Genomic DNA, 16,302 nt, shown 5'->3' with positions numbered 1-16,302 from the left:
TGAGTAAACATAGCCTATATTTGGAATAGGATAGAAAATATATGAATGTGCTAAGATTAAAATATGAATAATATTTCTCACCTGTAATAATAAAGATATCGCTACGATTCCTTGAGCTTTATGAAGAGCTTCAGAGAAGTTACTGTATAAGTGTGAGTTGAATCCGAAAATTTGAATCTGAAAAAAATCATCGTATGCAATTTTAGCAAAAATATCGCATTTTAAGATGTTATATTAGCCAATTTATCGTATAGAGATGGACGATTCACAAATATAGTGAGGTCTACGTTCTAATGACAGTGGATAAAGATAGAAGAATAGCGATGCCGATTCTCTGCATTAATTAATCATATTTCTACACTGTGAAAAACATAATTGGCGTCGTTGTGAACCTAGAAAAGGATAGTACCACCAGCTTTGTCGAATAATAGACAAGGATAGCAATACCAAAGTTGATCAAATACTGTCATTATAACGTGGATCTCACTATAGGATCATACTCTTCCCTGTTTGTAGTAGCATGATCTAGAAAAAACATACTTTCAGTACTCCATATAATGAGCCTGATTTTTTGCGAAGTATTCAAATAATCCAAATTCTTGCTGTGTGATAGGTTGAATAATCCTCAATTTCTCTAGCCGATTAATGCGGCTATGAAGAACTGGGGAACGAGAACGTTGTGAATATATTCTTACGTGATAGCTTTAAAATTGGAAGATATCTGTACAGCTAGTTTCAACATGAGCAATAATTTTTGCAAGACACTCTATCTCTCCCATTCCTTGTAGCTGAGGAAAGATTACCTCCTCTGTAAGGGTTGATTTGATAGTACAACAAATTCTAGAAGATGAGGTGGCAGAGCTCTTTTCAAGATATGAGAGAATAATGTGGCTGAGAAATGAGCTGTTCCAGTTATCTTCACAGTTCGAGGTCTTATTTACAAGGGATTTTCATTCTTTAAACGGAGATAGAACGGGGTAAGATGGGTGAATAGGCGGAAAAAAGATGTGGAATAATGAAAAGGGGGATTTTTCAAGCGGCGGTGACACATAGGAGGGAGAAAGTGGGAGAGGTGTGAAGATGGAAGAGTACAGAAAAGGGTGAGGAGGGTAAAGTGACGGAAGCGAAGAATTTGAATCCAGGAAAATCCTATTTTGCCGCTAGAGTACCCCAGAAGATTATTCAAACTTTCTTAGCACCTGTTCTGGCCTCAACGCTCTGGCGGCATAATTAAAATTATTTGCCGCTAATTAAAGCTGCCGAGACTTAGTAATAAATCCTGCACTAGCTTTTGCCAAACTGCTCATAAATAAGCAACAGTTAGCGAAGATGGCTCTATCACACTGATGCCTCAGATACAACGCCAAGGCATAATATAGGCCTACTGTACATCCATGTTGTGGACTGGGTTGAATCGGTAGTTGATGTAAATATCACTCCTATAGCTTCCACTATTAAACTAATTCTCCTCATCTTTAGTTTCAGCTACTTGTTAACAATATAATACAGTAAGCATTACATATACAGTGGAGCGTCATGAGTCCGGGCGTCAAAAATCGTCGATTGTTTCTACTTGTGTAAACCATACAATTATTTGAAAAAAAAATGGATGACTCAGCTACAAGAAAACAAACCACTGATGCAGTTTGAAAGTCTATCATAAATGTTTTATAGAAACTAAGATATGATATATCTGATGCAAAATACTTAATATCAAAGTGAGCTCTGTCTATCTATCACTGTTATGAATAAATAATAAAGATTTTGTATAGTAGCGCTCATCGAATTCCCATCTATCTGTTTGCCTTGTTGTCAATTTTTGTAGTAGCAAAAGTCTTCGGGGTGTAGTGTACTTATTATCTCAGACATCCATTGCTATCTATTTATCATAAGTCAAAGAAGTACGAGTAGTTGGAAGAGAACTCGTAATTTTCATTGCTTGAAAAGTAATTTTGTCGGAGTTTCCGGCACTGCTAGTGGATATCGAGTAGCTAAGGTTCAAAATAAATTGTTGGGTTGCCTTTGGAAAGTAGGCGAGACAACGAAGTCCCAGGGGTCTTAATGAGCTCGGCCGATGTTCTTACTGCCTTAAGTAATCTAAGTTTGTTTCGCCACTCTTTTCACTACGTGTCCCAACTGAGAGCGTCTTTTCTTGTTACCCCTGTTCAACTTATAAGATACTTTAAAGCAACTAAAAACTATATTAGCTCCTACTCAAACTTTCATGCTAAATTTCTTCAACAAAATCTTCTTGTTGACTCTTTTTCTCAAGAACTCCATCAGAAAAGCTATCTTTCAGAATGTATAGCTTAGCACAAGACTGTGTTCCGAACTGTGCTATTCAAGTATTTATATTTAGAGATCCTTGTGTAGATACAAAATAGCTAATATCATCGATGAGTCTCGAAATATATAATAAAATCAACATTTGTTTGTTGAATTTAAAATAATTTTTAATAATAAGTTCAAATAATAGTTCTTATAATTATTATAAAAATTGAAAATAAGGTAGCTTAAATGCTAATTTTAGTATTCAGTAATTTCAGTCTTAATGTTGAAATTACAATCTTTATAATATAATTATAAGCATAGAATAGAGAAGTATAATTTATTATCAATCTATAACAAATCAAATAATAAAAGTTAATAATTTTTAATGAAGAACGAAAATCAAAGACCGATTCAATTGTAAGTTAACTATATCAAACTGTATTTCGTTGTAAGAGAGTAGTGGGAGAATTTTCCAAAATGTAGTCTACATACCAACTCATTCAATGAAAGTTCTAATAGATGAAAGTAAAACAGTCAAAATCATTTCTTATTCAATTTATTTGCTCTACTCGAATATTGAATCCTATTAATAAGCGAGCAATTTCTGTATATATTTGGTTATTTATTTATGTCCAACGGATCTCGAAAACGGTTCTAACGATTTTCACAAAATTTGGAACATAGTATGTTTATGATATAAAAATTCGATTTTACTAGGTCTCATCTCTGGGAAAACTCGCTGAAGGACATGAGAAGATAATAATTATTAAACCTTGAAAACAGAAGATAATTTCGTCGTCTGTTGATAACGGAAGATGCGAGTGCCTGTGTGGGAGAGAGACAGAATTATGTTCAGCTGTTGAACTTTTGAAATCAATCAGCGGATCTCATGAAAAGTTTCATAGTTTTGAAAGATAATAATTAGTTTACAGTTTTAAGTGATTAATGAGTGTTATTTTGTTAAATTTGGTTTGTGAAAAATCTAAATTAGAACTTTTCTGTTTCCAAATGTTTGGACTGGAAATTGGAATTCAAAAGTGTATGGAACATGACCTACTTTTTAGACTACCGTATTTATAGTGTATACATCAAAATTCGGGGAAGAAACAGTTTTGGGCTGTGCCTGTCGGTCCTTCCCCAATCAATTGAAAGAATTGTATTCTTAGTATCAATAAATAAATATTATGAACTATGCTATTATGCTTCTATGTTTTTGTACTATGGAGCAAAGCTCGGTGCCCCGATATTCACTTATGATAATAGGATGGTGTATTCATGAATAGACAACTGAATAGTTTTTACTATGTAGTGATAAGCTTTCCATGTACAAATTATTATAATGATATAAAAGTATGACAGAGTCTTGTGGGATAACTAGTTGAAATCAATGTCTAGAATCCAATTCAGATTGTTGAGGCCATTTGAAATTGTATTCATTCGCTCATTGACTGCCAGATGGCAGGAGAGGTTCTATAATTTTATAATATCCATTACTCATCAGTTTATCGTTCGAGACACTGGAAATATTTAAATTTAAGGAACCAGTATTTACGTAACACAGATTGTTGTGGTTGATTGATTAATGAAAATCTTGTTTATATAAAACTGAAATGTTTCAAACTAACTGGAATATTTTTTTCATCTACTTTTGATTCAATATAGTGAAGATACTACTCAGGTTTTGTACTTCATCTTATCATAAGAATTGTATTAAACTTCCTGAACGAAGTCAAACTAGTTTTCACCATTGAGTTATTGTTGGCAATGCTACTACCTGGTTCATAGTGGTTCCATGAACATTCCGGAACTGATTGCCATATTCCGTATTAAGGTAGGCGCACACATATCGTCATCGGAAGGACGGCACGCATCGGACGGATCGGATGATTAGATTTGATGCATTGTTTTCAATTAGAGTGCGCATACCTATACGATGCGGATAGGTATGCGCACTCCAATTGAAAACAATATATCAAATCAAATCGTCCGATCCGACCGATGCGTGCCGTCCGTCCGATGACGATCTGTGTGCGCCTACCTTTAGACGAATACGCTCGACAACAACCAAAACTAGTTATCATCAACTACATTAATTTCCCAGTTAATTTGATACAAAATAAACGTTACATTGAAGATGAAGAACACGCTGTTCATCTGTTGGAAGATTGGCGAGATTGTTCTTACAAAAGGATAAGCCTAGCAGAAAATTACACGAAAGTACAAGCGGTGTGGGAGTGGGGGTGAGTTTGGTGTTGGTATTTGTGCGGTGAGTAACAATATCAGGTGGCGGCTGTGAATCCATCTGCTGACAACATGGTCCGTGTTGTGACGTCATCAGCTGAGCCTTGAGCCGGGAGGCAGACAGAGGGAAGGCGGTGGAGGTGGCGTTTGCCGCCTCCAAATTCGACATTCCCATCCGCCCCACTAGCCAGCCCTTTCTTTTCCATCATCACCCTTTTTCACGCTTTTTCCAACTCAAATATTTTCTTTGTTTATTTTCCAAGACGTTCGCTTGCTCTTCCGGCGTGTTTGCTTGCCAGGCATTTCATTTTGACACTGTCTTCTTTGCTCCATATTCTTGAAGCTGCACTTTATCGCAAGCCGAGGCGGCTGCTCTCAGCCAAATATGCTCAAACGTAACACGCGCTGCTACCGTCCTAAACGCTCCTGCCGGGTGGAACCACTCAGCCGGGTACAGCTGTTCAGCCTAAAGTCAACACGAATCGTCTTGATTTTTGCAGCTCTTTGTTGTCGAACAACTCTCAAATACGTTTCCGCAACCTGCATATCAATTTATTCCAAAAAGGATGTTCAGGATTAGCTTCACAGTCGCTTTTCTGAATAATCCATCAGTTGAACCAAAATATTGGTTGAATATTGTCTTTCGAATGAAAAGTGATATTCTACATAATATTATTGATTGTAGAGATTAACATTGAACATTGTGTAAGTAATTAGTATAATGGTGAATTAAATTATTCATTGAGTTGTGGACTTGGTCGAGTATTCGAGAATTTGAGTCAGAATAGGAATCCAGTTTTGAAATTGTATCAAGAATTCTTCTTACCATTGAATAAGACCAACTATCGAAACCCGAAGATAATAATGATAGAGACGGCTATTCATTTGCAATAAAATCATCCACTCTTCAGGTCAAGCTATTGAATAGAGATCCAGAGATGAATATTTTCGTTCTCATGTCATCCTATTGTATTTTTTCAGAGATCATGACCTCAACAAGGGAATGCCATTATTTCAACAATCCTGATTTAATAATAATAGTGTTATTATTCCATTATGACTTATAATATTGGAGTATGAATAATGTTGTTAATATTGTAATTCAAATTGGATCTAGACTAGATCCATAATTGATATATATATTTGGTTTAGTTTTTATTTTGTATATTAAAGGTTCTCTTATGTTTTTTTTTTCATAATATTTTGATTTGGGAACTGAAGATAAATCTCAATCTCATACACATTTGCAGAGGAATCGTACGTTCAATAGGACATTCTTCTCAATCAATTTCGCATAAACGAACCGAGCAACTGGGGAGGAAACTTGCTGATCGTCATGTCATATCGCATCGCATCGGCCGGTGATAGAATGAACGGATAAACAAGCTATCGAGTGGGGAAGCCTAGATTGATGGTGCAATTTCGAGTTTGACAAAGCCGGACAAATTATTGAATATCGGATTATCCAATTCCACATGAGATAAGATAAGCTCGTCAAGACGTTGAAGGGACCTCGTTACCAATGTCGAGGGTTGAGGGTCGAGGGAAAAGGTTGTCATCAATACAGGCAAGTTCCGTCTGCTCGTTGCGGCCCATTGTCAAACTGATATCAACAGCCGTTCCAAATAATTGACCGTCCTCCTCACCAATGTAATTTTTCGATTATTGTACGCTGTCCTAAACTCGACCTCCGCCCATATCGCCGGCAAAATCATTCGGCCAGGAATCGAGCTCGAGGGAGCCACTCAAGATACTCTGCACAGTCCCAACCGAATCTCTTTTTATGTTCAACCAACCATACACGATGCTTCCTGATTCTCTAAGAAAATACTTTTATGAGACTCCAATAATAATTGTATCTTTTGCATATCAGATAACGAATGTTTTATGTGACTTCAATGAATGCTTATTCATCCCAATAAAGCCAGTTACACAAACACATCGATTTTTGACATCCTATAAATTCTATTGGATTAAAACGATGATGCTTGCCAAGTTCCTCATAATCTGGTAGAATTCATAAGGGCAACAAAAAATTGGTGTGTGTATAACTGGCTTAAGACTCCTTTATTGCTATTCAAGAAGACTATAATTATGATTGAAGATTGCAGATCAGGCTTATTTTATTCATGTTGAGTGCCGAGTCGATTGTCTGATGGTAAGAGTGTCAAAATGAGAATCTGCTGTAAAACTACACCACTTAACATATTGTATAAGTAAGAAATGTAAACTTCAATTATAGTTTGTGTAAAATAAGTTGGGACTTGACCCTCCATGCCAAGAAATTACAGGGTATCAATATAATCATTTTTTAAAAAATAACTATAGGTTGGTTAAAAATTATCCAGACACCAATAGAAAGGAGACATTCTCCTCGTTAATTTGATTCAAATTTATTACGCATTACGACGCCCCATGATTCTGAGAGAAGTGATATTCAAAAGAAAAAACAAATTTTCGCGATGTTTCCAATTTTATCATGAAAGTTGAATTTCCTTTTGATCCTTCAACCATGAAACTTTTCTAGCACTACCATGATGTCGGGGATGATATTCTACATCCAATTCTGAAGTTGAATTGGAAATTTGAGAAAGTTGCAATTTTACACGAATTGGCAACCATGCAATTTCTTGGGATGTAGGGCCAAGTCTCAACTTATTTTACACAAAATATAGTTGAAATGCATGGCGGTTCAACATTTTATTTCTTACTCATGCTGATGCTCATCTCACAATATGGTACTCTAAAATTTCCGTACATAAGTTATGAACAAAATATTTGTAAGTCTGAACAAGTAGTGAGACTTACTGTTGCCTGGAATCACAGTCACGCTAACAAAACTCAAATACAACGCGTTGTTTTGAATTGACTGACTTAGATTTATCGTTTTACTTATGATTGATTCATTGTTATGGGCTCTCAGGAATAGCCGAAAAATAATGAATATAACTATTACTGATATTTTAATGTGATATAAATTCTGCTATGTCCATGGTTACATTGATTTGATTGTGTTATTCCCTGTTATTGTATTAGATAAATGTTCATTGGAAATTAATGTGATATAGCTTACTGTATACGCCATAGATTACATCGATTTGATTGAGTTATCTCCTATTATTTAATTGAAGAAATCTCCATTGGAAATTAATTCTTTGCTCCAATCCTTTGAAATGATTCTTCAATCTCTAAGATCCTATCCCAAATCCAAAATTAGTATCAGCACTTATAGAGTTGAAACGCAATACATATTTGACCATATCCAGTTTCTGTTACTCGGTCTAGTGAGAGTGATTACACTCTCTAACTATATCCGATCTGTTGAGAGGCAGATAATAGCCCTTAATAACAGGGAAACTATATGCGGCTAATCAACGGGCTTTGATCATTCGTAACGGTCAAGACTGATCAAGAGACCTATCATAATTATCACCTCACTACTTCCGGATGTTGATGACTCTCAACCACGCAAAAAATTCAAGCGTATGATAACGTTCCATCGTATGAGGAAAATATTGTTTTGTAATTTTAACTGTCTCCAATTATTAACCGATTCGATATCTCCATTATTATAAGACAAAATTAGGACATTGAAAAAGTTTTGGGCAATAGCCTGTTTTTCTTTTCCGACTATTGTATTGTTTGTTCTAAGGAATAAATAGATATAAAATATAATTATCGGTATGATTCCAAAATCTCTCATTATCATCTGCCTCATCACACCTTCAGGTGGGCATCAAACTCAGCAAATAAAAATATATCTATGAATAAAATTTTTATTTACTTAACATATCTTTCGATCCTGTAAATAATACATTTGATAAGGATTGAGTGAAACCCTGATGGATTATAGTGATCTATTAGAAAAAATATGGGGATATTTGAGTAATCTAAGTAGATCAAGTAATTTTATGTACTTCATGAGGATGCTAAATCACTGCATCGTGTTGCTCTCGTGCCCAAATATCACAAGAAAGCTAGAACACACCGCAATTTGAAAGAGAAAATATTACTCAGCTTGATTTCTCCTGAAGCAAATATGAAATATCGTAAGTGACTATAGAATTGTGAGCGAATCATTAAAACTGTTGAAGTTGGTTTTCAAAGCCTTTTATCCAGAGCAACAATCAACGAGTGAGAGATTTATGGCAGCGTGCAATCGAATACGAGGAAGGGTTGGCAGTGTCTGGATGGAGGGGATATTTTGATGAAATTTGGCCTCGTGCCCTATCATTTCAATTCTCAGGCTCTCTATTATTCGATCGATTCCTTTAATAAATATATATCTATTCCAGTAATCTGAAGAAAGTGAGATTCAGGTTATAATGTCAGTGAAAATGATAGGAACACAATGTTGCCACTGTTTGTTTTCACTGCCTTCTGTAGTATATAGCAGTGATTTGAGTTATCCAGGTATATGTGATATAAATATTGAAAATGTAAAAAAGTGATTTTTGTTGGAAATGATAAATCATTATATCCCAAATAAATATAATAATATATAAATAACTAGCAGGGTACCCGTGCTTCGCTACGGGAATTGAATCATCAGATGATTTTTGTAAAATATTTATAACCTGAATTCAACCAAAGCCGTTATAATCGTTTTTGAGATCCGTCATACAAACCAAAATTGCTTGCTGAATATAACTTAGATAATAAATTAATATAGTCTCGTCACTGTCATAGAATTTTGTATCCGAAATGGTGCTCTCCCTCGATGGAAATGTTATTATATATAGGACCGTTTCAAGTTTCATTCAAATACATTTCTATATAACTAAGTTCCCCAAAAATCGTTGTAAGTCAGTGTGATGATTAGTTGCGTTGCTATCACCTCAGTTTGAACAACACATTCAACTCTGTTGAAATATACATTCAACTGCGTATTTTAATAAATCTGGTGTGGCGCACTCACACAACTTTCCTTGCCGTTATGAGAATATTGATCACCTGACGCTAGTGTTCACGCGCATCTCAAGTCTACTTATAAAGAAAGATCTGAGCCAGCTGGTGACAGGACAATAACGCTGGAGACATACGAGGTATGCTATCTCTTCATAGTGAATCATTTAATAGAATCTACAGTTGCCAATAGTTTGCAATTGGATGATCACATTTTCTCGAATTTCGAGCTTATTTTCAATTTTAGGTGAAAATATTACTGAACATTAATTGTAGAGATTTTCATGCTCAATCTTTTCCACTTGGAATTTTTTGTTTAAATTGTATCTGAAGCCTGATAATTGAAAATCTAAAATCAAACTTTGCATAGATGGGGCGGAGCTCCTGAAATTTCTACAGATATATGACTTGTGGCAGTTGATAGAGCTTTTCAATTACTATTTTAGGTATGAATTTAATCAAAATCGTTGGAGCCGTTTTTGAGAAAATCGCGAAAAACCCTGTTTTTGACAACATTTTCGCCATTTTAGCCGCCATCTTGGATTGCATTTTATCGAAATTGCTCGTGTCGGATCCTTATATTGTAAGGACCTTGAGTTCCAAATTCCAAGTCATTACGTTAATTGGGAGATGAGATATCGTGTACTCAGACGCACATACACTCATACACACACACACACACACACACACACACACACACACACACACACACACACACACACACACACACACACACACATACACACATACACACATACAGACCAATACCCAAAAACCATTTTTCTGGACTCAGGGGACCTTGAAACGTATAGAAATTTAGAAATTGGGGTACCTTCATTTTTTTGGGAAGCAATACTTTCCTTACCTATGGTAATAGGGCAAGGAAAGTAAAAAGCAATCAAAAGTTAGCGATGCCTTTTGGTGTCACCCAGTTGCTCTTATGCACTCATCTTGACATCAGGGAAATTTCTATTGAATCATGCAATGTTTTCAAATTATATTGCTAAATGTTATAACCACAGCTGTTAATTTTCTCTCTTCCTCTCTTTAGTTTTCAACAAACGATGGAAATTTCTGTTTCAATAAGCTGCCACTTGGATGATCAATTTTTCCTCTCAAGTTAACTCAGAGATGAGACTCAGCTCAAATTTTTGTATCAGGGACCTACTATTTGCTAGGAGCATCTCATGATCTGCCCTCTATCGGTAATAAATAAAGAAATTAGGCCACAGCTTGGCATGAAAATTATTGGGTCTAATCATATGAATTATTAATTGATGTGTTGGAAATGCTCCGTAGAATAGTAGACTAATTTCAGCGAATTTTGTGGAATATTGGGCGGGGCTTAAGAGTCGACCTCGACTTTATCCATTGGCAATTAATATTTCTCCTTGACAGTTATCAAATTAGCAGTGATCATGTTAATTTTGCTTTTGCTTGATTCAATTGAAAATTCGTGATCAGTGAGTCAGTGAGTCAGTGGGATAAGAATTTTATAAGTATAGATGAATATGGATATTTTATTATATCAATAATATTCACCAAGAAAATATTATATTATTTCATGATTGTATGAATGTTCATAGTTGAATTTGAATATCTGGTGATTCATTGTAAATATTTCTTCGTAATCTATGAACTAATTGGCAACGGTAAAGAGGTAGGAAGGATAGAGTTATCTGCTTTGAAAGGCAAGAATAGCAAACCAATGTTAATCAGGTGCTGAGTTTATAACGTGAATTTCACTATGTGCGTATTAAAGCTGGGTGTATTAAAGGTTTATTCACCCATATTCAGCAATATTAGAAGAAATATTTCACTTCTAAGGTATCATTCCAATGGAGAGATGACCAATACAATACGTCTCCTCATATACAAAATGGATGTTGAAAGGCTAGCAGATAACACAAAATAGATACGAACTTTCTCAATCCAAATTAGGAAGGATTTATTTCAATATATTATCTTAAAATGATATCTGCTTACAATGAGACGTAAACGCCTCATATGATTTTTGTCATAGTATGTTCACAGATAATGAGCGAATAATCTAGCAGATTTTCATGTAACATTTTTGAATGTATTTCGCGAAAAATAGAAATCCTAATTCTCAATTTCTCGTCAGATATAACTAATAATTTCTGAATAATATTGAGAGTGTTTTCTCATGTTATTGTAAGGTATAGGAAGTGATACAATCTAATAAATGGTTCCAATAATTCTTGTTCGTCCTGTCAGGTTGTTATAATAGTTATATCAATGTTGAATTGATCATTTACTGTTTCAAAATCTCCGTCATTGGAAATAGGAAGGTCCCGTCGTATGCATGCCGAATATCACTGCAATAACATAATGGATCGTCGATCTGCGTTCAAGTTGTCCAGTATCATTTTGTACAAGTATACTCATCTCATAAATAAGTAAATTGTATAATAACGCAGGATATTCTTGAAATGGAAAAATATCGTAGCAGATTGACTGGTTTTAATATTGTGATATTAGGCCCCTATAACAGATTTTTATTTTTTCAACTTTTAAAACTTTTTCAATTTTCAATTTATTAAAACACACAAAAAAGACAAAACAAAATAACAAAGAATTACAAAACAAATAAAATACAATAAAATGTTACAAATATAAAAAAAACCATGGGCTTTGTGGTTGAGTGTGTTGGAGAAGAGAGAAAAAAAAGGAAGATACCTAGCCAATTATGGTTTTCCATGTAATAGGCAGGCAAAAAAGAGAAGAGAGAAGTGATGAGGATAAAGGGAAAGGAGAAATGGGGGGAAGGAAGAAAAACAGAGTAATAGGTACGCAAAATAAAGGTAAGCGAGTCCACTGAAAAGTGGGGAAAAAACGAATGAAAAAACAATGCTGGAGCAGAAATCTTGAGTCTCATGTATCGAAATGGAAGAAGAAATTACTGTATGTCCAGTTTTTTATATCCAGTTTAATTTTTCCGCTGATTTTATTGTCCATGAGGAAGTGATTTGGAATAAGGTTTATTATTTTAGTACCTATGTAAATTAACTTTCTCCTTATACATTGAATATTAGTGTTATAGGTTGAATATTTGTTAGCAGTGGCCTTCAGATTATAATAATTAAGTGTATAGTTTAATGTGAGAGGAAAATCGGATCTATATCATTCTAATAAGTACGGTTTTTATGTATAATTGACGTATAGTCATGACCTCAAAATCACTAAAAACCATATCCGTTGGATAGAACCTGGATTTGTTCGATATAGTTTAAACTATCAGTTTTTGTGCTACAAATAATCCAGCAATATGACAGTTGAAACAGCCTCCCCAAACAACTATGCCATACTGCAGAATTGACTGGACTAGAGCATGATGCATCATTTTCAGGTGGTTCTTATTAAGAATTTTGTTAACTTGGTAAAATTCAAAAGATTATGTATTTAATATGAACATCCCATTTAAGGTTTTCATCAATTACTATGATTCCCATAATTGGTGAATTTATTAAAAGCATATTATTTTCATATTATTAATAACAGTGGTTGTCTTTCACACTTTCCATGAATCTGGGCTGTAGGAGAGGCCAGCCCAGCAACGAGTTTTGAAAATTTAAAAATAGAAAATTGTATTTGAGAGCATAGCAGATAGAGCACGTACCTCTGCAGGAAACGTATATCCGTTAATGGAGTGCTCGCTGCCCGTCTCGTCATGGAGTCCGTAATGAACATGTATCTCGTGGAATTGATATTTGTAGGACAGCGGACCTCCTGTCACGTTGATATGATGCCTAGTTGTGTTGTCGACGGTGAACACAACACTGTGACCCGTATTTCCTATTAGTCCATTAACCTGCAAAAAATATGAATTGCGAGTTTCTTGATCCATCTACACACAATTGACAAATACCATTCCACTGGACTACAAAACTCAGCTTCAAATACACCCATCAATATAAATTAGTGCACGGTCAATTCATATAGACTGGCGAACAGTGAATCGTGAATGATGGTCAGGCTGATCCAATGAATTATTCATATTGCAGCAACAGTGATGAGTACAGACAGACAGGTACATGTTCCAAATGATCATTATGGTACAGATGTTCACAAACAAATTTGTATGGTGTCACTCAAATTGAAAAGGGCGATGGTATTGAGTTGCGCTGCAAAGTGACTCATTTTCATTTGAACTGTTCCATTTTCATCAAGAAAAGAATTCATTGCCAACATAAATCACTACGATTTATGAATAATGATTCATGCACAATTTTAAATTCTCGATAATCTAACGAAATGTTGGAACTGTTACTTGCTTGGGATTGATCATAGTTTTTTGGATGATTGATTCATCCATTATAAAACTTTTCATTTTTTTACGTAGAACGACTGGGTGAATCATAATTCCCTCGTCTTGTGTGACGTCACAATATAATAGAACAATCCCCCTCATTAAGTTCGACATTGATTATTCAGATGATGTAAAGGTTGGTAAACTTATTAAGAGTATGGGAAACGGTAAATTACATAATATATTATGGGAGTGTGTTATATATTGATCTCTCACCCTGTGTTTGTCGAGCTGTAGTTGACGGAGATTGGGGTCATAAAGAAGTTTGCCTGGTTCAAGATTGACGGGAGACTGTCTCCTGCCTTTGTTGCACAGACTCCATTCGGGGTTGATCAGTCCCCAGAATGCTGGACCTGTGAGCAAAATATCAATTAACAGATCAATTCGATTGAAAAATAAATTAATTCAGATTTTCATGAATTAAGATTCATGTTTTAATTACATCCCACATACTATTTTAATACCCATTATTGAAGGATTGGATATTGAATTATCGAATACCCCTTCATACCCATTGAAGAATTGGCACTTCTATTCATCTTAATAACTTCAATTATTTCAATAATATTAATCTGTAATTCAAATAAATATTCATTGTACAATACTGAGAATCATGAAAAATAGGTAGCTCACAGTATTCCATGAAGTAGTGTACAATAATGAGGTACGTTCCACTATTCATAACGTATAGATAGTCCTACTACTGGTAGTATAAATCAAGGGATTGATTGATACTTCGTCAAATGATTCTTCTCTATTTGGTATTCTATGTTTCTTACTGGAGTGATTTTCTATCAAGAGCGGAATTAGCAGTAATAGAATTCAAAAGGACAATACATTAACCTGATTCCTGTCAATAACTCTCTTATATTCATGAAGATAAACCCCTATATTAAAGACTATAATCATTGTTTTCACTGAGATGAATAGCATACAATCGTTTCCAAGAAATTGAATTCTGGAAGTTGGAATAGTGCATTATTCTTATGTATTCCGATGATAGAGTTTCTGAAAATTGGTAGAGTAGTAACCTATTCCATTTTAATCTGCTTACATGAATCATTTTGCGGAAAATCAGTTAGTAAGAGTATTCCATGATGATATGAAAGAATTATGAATGAAACATATCCCGCAGAGTAAGGAGAGAATTTTATCCATTCCACCTTTCCATCGTTGAGTCGAAAGATTATTCAAAAAGAGAGAATATAGTTAGAGACATCAATGCATTTCATGAGCATAAGGTATCGATAGGTTGATAAATAATAATCTCATGCTGGATTTCCATTAGAAAGATTCGGTTGAAGTTGAATAAACATTGTAGAAGTGTGTATAATCCATTTATGTTGGTACATTGAAGGGGTGGTGGGTGGGGGTGAGAAGAACAGAAGTAGCCTTTGTTGTGTGGAAAGCAATGCTTTTCAGATTTGTATTATTCAAACAAATCGGCAGCGGGAGTACCGACCGGAATCAGAGCGGTGCTTGGTCCATTATTAGGGCCAGAAATTGTTTCCTGTCGAGGCGACCATAATGTATACCGACGCTTTTCTGGCAAGGAGCGTGATGCTAACGACTTATGTGTTTTATCTGGCATTGCTTTTGTTTCCAGGAACTACAAATGACGCCACAGTAATTCCCTTTCTCACCCTGTGCCGGGGCAAACTTGGATTTATTCACATTCTACCACGAGGCCAACACTGCTGAGATGGCATGTGTGTGTTAATGAAGCCGGTCACATGCAATTTGTGCCACCGTCACTTTCCGCAGCTGCAGTCAACAACTACCTAATAACTTCATATCAACACTCTCAAGACAAAGTGAATAATTGATTTCTCGATTTGTTTGACTTCAATATTTAGAATATTGTTGGCAGTCCATGTTTCCCGTGAAATTGATGACTAATTATTTATTTATTTATCAGGTTAGCAAAAACAATACAGGAATGGGAAAAGAAAAGACAGGCTATTGACCAAAACGTCTTAAATTCCCCAATTAAGTTTCAAATTGTCCAAATATTATACATAGGTTACGTCCATTTCAATTTCTACACCAAATCACAATCTGAAAAAGTAAATTAGAATAGAACAAACAATTTTTAATTTTATTTAACAGTATAATATGGGTTCATATCATAATTATTATACTATGATCACTTTTTCCAACCTAAGATTGTATATCATTAGCCATCATGCCTTAGGGAGGCGATGTTCACAGAGCTGAACAGTATGTCCTCTCCACCAAAAAACTTTGTGATCGACGCGGCCAGATCAATAATTATTGCTGTCGAGCTATATCCAACTGGTATGAAAAATGCGGGAACGTCTCAATCTTCACAGCGATCACGTTGAGGAATAATCATGAGCAACTTTAAGTGATAGAATAATTATTATTTTTCAATTATACATTCGTCTTACATGTATGGCCATTCGGTGGTTGGAAAATGACCCTCGTATTTCAATACTGTGATGAAACTTTGAATACATCAATTAAATTATCATTAGTTATGCAGGAGGACTTCTAGTTCAAGGATGTGCCAATAGAGGATAATTTCCAATACC

The 16,302-nt window shown here is 35.0% G+C and overlaps 1 protein-coding gene across 1 annotated transcript in view; it reads right to left on the bottom strand.

Moving 5' to 3' along the window:
- Nucleotides 1-16,302, bottom strand: part of LOC111051918 (carbonic anhydrase-related protein 10) — a 117,050-nt gene that overhangs the window by 29,337 nt on the left and 71,411 nt on the right. The window contains exons 3-5 of the mRNA XM_039424594.1: nucleotides 13,964-14,100; nucleotides 13,058-13,249; nucleotides 82-177 (exon numbers count right to left, since the gene is read on the bottom strand). Of these exons, the coding sequence (XP_039280528.1) occupies nucleotides 82-177; nucleotides 13,058-13,249; nucleotides 13,964-14,100 (425 nt within the window). The remainder of the gene's footprint in view (nucleotides 1-81; nucleotides 178-13,057; nucleotides 13,250-13,963; nucleotides 14,101-16,302) is intronic.

Source organism: Nilaparvata lugens, chromosome 3 (assembly GCF_014356525.2).
Source record: "Nilaparvata lugens isolate BPH chromosome 3, ASM1435652v1, whole genome shotgun sequence".
NCBI classification, from domain to species: Eukaryota; Metazoa; Arthropoda; class Insecta; order Hemiptera; family Delphacidae; genus Nilaparvata; species Nilaparvata lugens.
The sequence above is the reverse complement of the archived record's forward strand: the minus strand, read 5'-3'. Positions and strand labels throughout refer to the sequence as shown.